This window comes from Pelecanus crispus, chromosome 1, assembly GCF_030463565.1.
Source record: "Pelecanus crispus isolate bPelCri1 chromosome 1, bPelCri1.pri, whole genome shotgun sequence".
In the NCBI taxonomy this organism is placed as follows: Eukaryota; Metazoa; Chordata; class Aves; order Pelecaniformes; family Pelecanidae; genus Pelecanus; species Pelecanus crispus.
The window spans coordinates 121,005,709-121,011,708 of NC_134643.1; the positions used below are offsets into that span (position 1 = coordinate 121,005,709).

Consider the following 6,000-nt stretch of genomic DNA (forward strand, 5'->3'; position numbering starts at 1 on the left):
GGTTTAGGATCACTCCTTTTCTTTGCCATGGATATGATTTCTTTTTCTTCTTTTACACATATTACACTAGACATGCAGTAGAGATGTCTGCTTAATTTTGTGGGATCCTTCCATATGCTTTTGCATGCTCTCATGACCATAGGACTGAAGTCTCAAGTCCAGATGGTTTCTCCAGGTACACTATTTCTGGAGTGTCTTTCCCAACACTGCTGAGACAAGTAGTCTTCAGCATTTCAGGTAATGCAGAAAAAGATTGGTATAAACCATAAAGTCAACCTTTTATCTTAATAGATAGAAGAGATAGAATTCTAGACCTGATTTTTCGTCATCTCATGTGTATCCAAAATACACATTACTTGCCAAACAGTGGAAATTACAGCTTTCGTAATACAAGAGAAACATCAACTTGCCCTATTGCAGTAATGAATATTTATAGACCTTTTATTTGCTGGCATCCGAGAAATATTTACATTAAAACAGGCTGTCTCATTGTTTTAAAAATTAATTAGTAGCCTTTGAACACGCAAGGGCAGTCTCCTCAGACAGTAATTACCTTACAGGGTCTCATGATTCCTCCTGATGTGAAAGCCTTGTCAAATATGGGAAGAGTAAATGACCTTATGGCCACCAGAACACACAGGCACATGTTAGCTGGGAAGAAATGTGTAGTACCACAGATACATGATCCTGAATACATTGTTCCCAACAGCAGAAAGACACATCTGCCTCTTTGCACTGTGGAAGCTGTTTTCCTTGAGTTCAGTCCATCTCCAAATACACTTATCCCCAGATAGGTTTATCTGCTTCGTCTGTCACTTTTCTTGGTATTTATTAATTGTGAATATTAGTGTAAAGGAACTCTGTTGTCTGCATGGTCAGTCATTAAGGCCAGGACAAGAGAAATAATTTCCCTAAGACGATGCTGGGTTTTTCTCCTGCTCTGGTATGGCTTATGGTTTATTGGTTTATGATGTAAATCACACTGGTCTTCTTTTCCCACCCCAACCCCTCCCAAAAAAAGAACACTTAAAGTGTACATTACAGATTGTCCCAAAACTTCGAGTACCTCAGCACCATTTTAGAAAATACCTTATCAATGCTGTTAATATTTAAACTCAGGTTAACCATTAACAGAAAACACAGATTACACAGTGCTAGGTCTATTTATTAAGCATCCATAACAAAAGCTAGATGGTGCAAGAGCTTAGTATGGTGTTCTTTAACCTCTGGAAGCTAAGTTCAAATCCTGGATTAGATCAGAAGCAAATGTTAGTTACTGTCCTCATCCTTTTGTGAGCTTCGTAAACCACACCATTCATAACATTTAGCAATTCCCTGGTACTCTAATTTTAGATCTCTGTGGCAGGCTGGCACTATTTGCCTGAAACATCACCCTACCCTGTAAACAGGTGTTGATTCTGATGGGAAGGGAATAAGTAGGCTCTGCTGACTCAGAAGTGGGCAATTTTACTACCTCAGTGCAAGGAAACTGCTTTCTGCAAGGGAGGGCTTAGAGTGTGGACTACAGCATTGAGTATGTTTTGATCTTAATGCATTTATATTTTGTTTAATAGCAAAGCTAAATCCCAGGGGGAAAAAAGTTATCTGTGCTGCTTGAGTATTGCTGGAGAGCAGCACAAAAGCCATGCCTACACATAGCCTCATCTTATCAAATCTGGACTGACATTCATTAATAGAGCTGTCTGAGTTTGCACACTGTCTGTCTGTGCCATTCCTGGCTCAAGTCCAAATGGAGTAGATAGTACCTTTCTTTTACATGTACTAAAAGTCCCCATGGAAAAGGTCTACCTGCTTTTAAGATGCCGATTACTTATTAGTGTGTTTACTGCATCTCCCTTTAAGAACATTGGAAGTGTGAGAAAAGTGAGGAAGTATGATTCTGAGTTAATTTGTTTGGAACACTTGCGAGTCAACAGTTTATAATTTGAAAGAGCTTAATTTAATCCTTCAGTCCAGCATTGCACCAGTAGAATAACTGCAAAGAAATATTACAGAAGCTCTCTTTTGGTCCTGAGAGACAAAAAGCTTCGAGAGGAAGCCCTAAGAGACCAAAGTGATTAAAGCTGCTGGACTTGCAAAATCTCATTGTCCCTAAATGCATTTCTCACTTGCTAAAGCATACATGCAATTACTCCTTTGTGGCCTATAGTCCCATTAACAGGAGCTGGAATATCGAACTGTCTAGCAAGAGCAGTTCATCTTGGCCAGTGTTAAAATTGGTTTATCTAGCATAGCCCAAGCAAAGAGAAATTAATCCTTTAATGGCTTGCTGTGTTTAAAATTTTTTTTTTTTTATTTTTATTAATATTGTGCCAAATGTTAATAGAATTCTGCTGAACAAAAATACGCACTTGATATTTTCTCTTGACGACCTGATTGAATATACCTTTCACCTGGTGAAAGGAAAAAGAAGAGGCTTTGCTGCAGTATAGCTGCTATGCATTACCTCAGTGGTATAAAACAAAGCCAACATCTTTAGCCACAAGAGGGTTTCTATATACTGCAACTTTTGGATGATTTAAAATTGCTGTAATGGCTGCTAACTCGGGAAACACAGCTGGGAGAAATGAGCGTGCCAGGGGTCTCTTCTAACTTGTGACTCCTTGAACTGCAGTAACTGTGACTGTAAACAGTCAGCTAAACCATGGGAAAACTGTACTATCACTGACAGCTGTAGTAAAGACAGAGGAAGATCAAACTCATCCTAAAAGAAGGCCAGATAGACGTGTTTTTCAAAACCCAGGTGCTTACAGTTTTGCTGCTCTAAGTGGTGGTTTTGCAGCTGTAAGTAATGCAAGTGATCAGCAAATACTGAAATGTTAACATTTCATGAATACTCTGACCTGTGGCGATAGAATTACTAATCTGTAGGAATTTCCTGTCTGAAAGTCCTGGTCTAACTTGACAAGAGGGCTCCTTTAAAGACTGCAGCAAAAGCTGTTCTCTTTGAAGGCATTACATCTTCCCATTGAAGATCTACAAGCATTGTTTTGACATGACTGAGAAATAAAGTCACAGGGCTATGAACAGTTAAAGATTAACTAATCTCTGAGATACAGTGATCAAAAGAACTAAGAACCTTTTAGAAGAGATTTCCTGTAGCAGGGGTGAATAAATGATTTGACTTAAAGGGGAAAGAAAAAAAAAAAAACAAGAGGCCAGGCTAGCCTGCTGGATAACTACGTGGAGAGCGATTAGATACCCCGTGAGTTACTCATGCCTTCAGTGTGTTTTAAGACCTCTTTTATCTTAACTTCTGCTGAGGTAATTTCAGTTGATACTATACAGGAGAGCCCAGCTCCTGGCCAGCTCTGGGAATACAGGGCACTGTCTGGCTCCATCCAGAAAGAAGCAACAGCTTGAATCCTCCTGTGTCTGCTCTTAAAAAGACCAGGAGGGGTCAGCTTTGCAGCTCTATCACTGCCTCAGCAGAAGGGCTAAGGTCTGAGCATAAACACATTATAGAAACAATATATGTAGTTCAGATTCATGTGCCTCGTATTTAGTAGCATTATTTTTCTTTGGAGCAGAGGAAAGGAAACCAGGTGTTTCACAGAATTTACTGATAAAGCTCACCAACCGAACAAAAAACCCCTTGCTCACTTTTGAATAGGTTTGGTATTGAGAGAAAAATAAATTGTTTTTCTTTAGGCAAAATATTAGCATGCAGTCTCCAGGAACTTGATTCTCCCCTGTGAACTGCATGTTCAACTCTTACTGAAGTTAGAGACACGTGAAGGTCCTCAGCAATTTGCAGGTTTGGTCACTGAACAGCAAACCTATCAGAGATTTTGGCAGCTTCATCTTTTAAAGGGGAAAGGAGGACTCTAACAAATTGATTTTCTAGGCCTCTGTTTCACAAGAGCTCAAGTAACACCATGTTAACAACCTGTAGTCCAGCTTTAACCTAACACATGACAACAAATTTTTGTATACTGCCATTTTTAATCTTTGTTATTTTTCATTATTGTCAGAAAGGAGCTGATTGCCAGGCTGGAACAAGTGGAAAAAGAAAGCATGGATGCTGCTCAGCTGGCTAAGGAGTATGCAGAACTGACAGAGGAGAACCGAACACTGAAGCTGGCCCAGACGCAGTGTGTAGAGCAACTGGAAAAGCTCAGAATACAGTACCAAAAAAGACAGGGGTCCTCATAACTCTCAACTAGCTTATGTGAGGCAGTTAATACAGGATTGGTCCTGTGCTGGAAAGAGATTTTAAAATAAAGGTCTGTTTAATATGTTATAATACTTTACTACAGATACAGATTATGTAGAAGTCTATATTTGATTTAATGCTTGCCAGCCAGTAGCTTAATATAATGGATATTTCATCCATTATATAATGGATATTTTATTTCAAGTAACATAATTGAAGTTAATCTATCCCCATTATATGTTCTAGTAGATCAGGTTTCTTTTCTAAACATATTTCTTCCAATTTAAGAAGATATGGACACACTAGAAAATGATATAAATAGTCTCTGTGTTGGAAATTTGGACCATACTAAGGCATACAGCAGGGACAATGTTAATATATGGAATACATGTATGTTAATTTTAGTTTGGTGAAGATTTTTTAAATTATTTTCCTCATGCCTAAAGTGTTTGGAAGTTATCTTAAAACGGATCTCCTCATGGGTAAAAATTATACTTTATTATCCCATGTAAACTTTACATTGTTGTATAAAATCTGAGAAATTGCACATCAAAAATTGAAGTAACGTAATTATTTTTTATTAAACGAGTGTACTGCCAGTAATAATTTGCAAGTTATGAAATTAAAAAGAAGCGGATGAAATCAAACTTTCCTTCCTCAAGCATAAAGACAGCTTGAGAGTCTTTTTATTGTACTTTTTGGCACGCAAGAAATGAAACATTAATATATGAATGCTACCATCATAGTTTCAACTGAGAATATGTCAGTAAAAGTACTGTGAGGATATTTTGTTCTTATTTTCTGGTCTCTTTTGGAACATAACTGGCTGTAAGTAGGGACCGGAGTTCCGTGATATACAAATAACCTGGAAGTAAAATGTTAGTTTTACTTGCTCTATTTATCCCTGTATTTTCCTAGATCAATTGAAAATTCTTTGTTATACTTCCATTTCTATTCATACAGTATTTTTTTCATTAAAAGCAGATATAGAAAAGCCATTTTGTGTTCTGATTATTCTTACATCACCCTGTATTTTTACCTCTGCTTGACAGGTGCAGCTTGTTACATCTTCATGAGGCTGGAATTCAACTTGATGTGTCAGTACTGAAATGTGTCTTAGTAATTGAAAACTATGAACGTGAGATTTCCACCAGAACTTTAGCTTTGGTTATTATTCAGTAATCTATTATAAAAATGGGATTTTATGTTAATCAGAACAATTTCTGGGGAAGTCTTTTGGCACCAAAATGTTCCCCAGTAATTCTGGCAGCAAAGGGGACAAAAATATACAAGCTGCTCCTTAATTTCTCTGTGCTACCTACCTACATTATTCCCTGCAGCACAGGCATGAAAACAGGCTCTGCATTACTACAAGCACCTGACATTGCAGTAGGAGAGCATGAGGAGGTGGTGGCAGAGGACAGCCTTGTCTCCACTTCTCCTCCTGAGCCGCCAGGGCAGGGATAGCGTACATGCCCGGCGCTGCTTACTCCCTTACCCTGGCCAGTGCAAAGACATGAAGGGAAATCACCACTCTGAGGCACATGCTTTCTGCTGGGATGCTCCACGGGCAGTATAACACTGTATTTGTTCCTCTTTCAGAGCACTTTGTTATCTGAGGGTCCAATTTTCACTGTATCTTGTCAAAGTTGGAGAGCAAAAAAACATAATAATAAATAAAAGCTTGGGATGTCAAGCCTGGGAGTGCTGGAAAAGCCTCGTCTGAGTTTTGTGCTGATGGCAAACATACCCTGTACAGACTTCAGGGTTTTGCTTTGAGCACAGGACACTGCAGAATCTGGGATATATTATTTTTGTCTGTA

At 38.5% G+C, this 6,000-nt stretch overlaps 1 protein-coding gene across 1 annotated transcript in view; it reads left to right on the plus strand.

The window, feature by feature from the left end:
- The window catches only part of MAP3K7CL (MAP3K7 C-terminal like), a 28,402-nt gene extending 24,226 nt beyond the window's left edge, over positions 1-4,176 (plus strand). The window contains exon 5 of the mRNA XM_009479281.2: positions 3,996-4,176. Within this exon, the coding sequence (XP_009477556.1) occupies positions 3,996-4,176 (181 nt within the window). The remainder of the gene's footprint in view (positions 1-3,995) is intronic.
- The last annotated feature ends 1,824 nt before the right edge of the window (positions 4,177-6,000 follow it).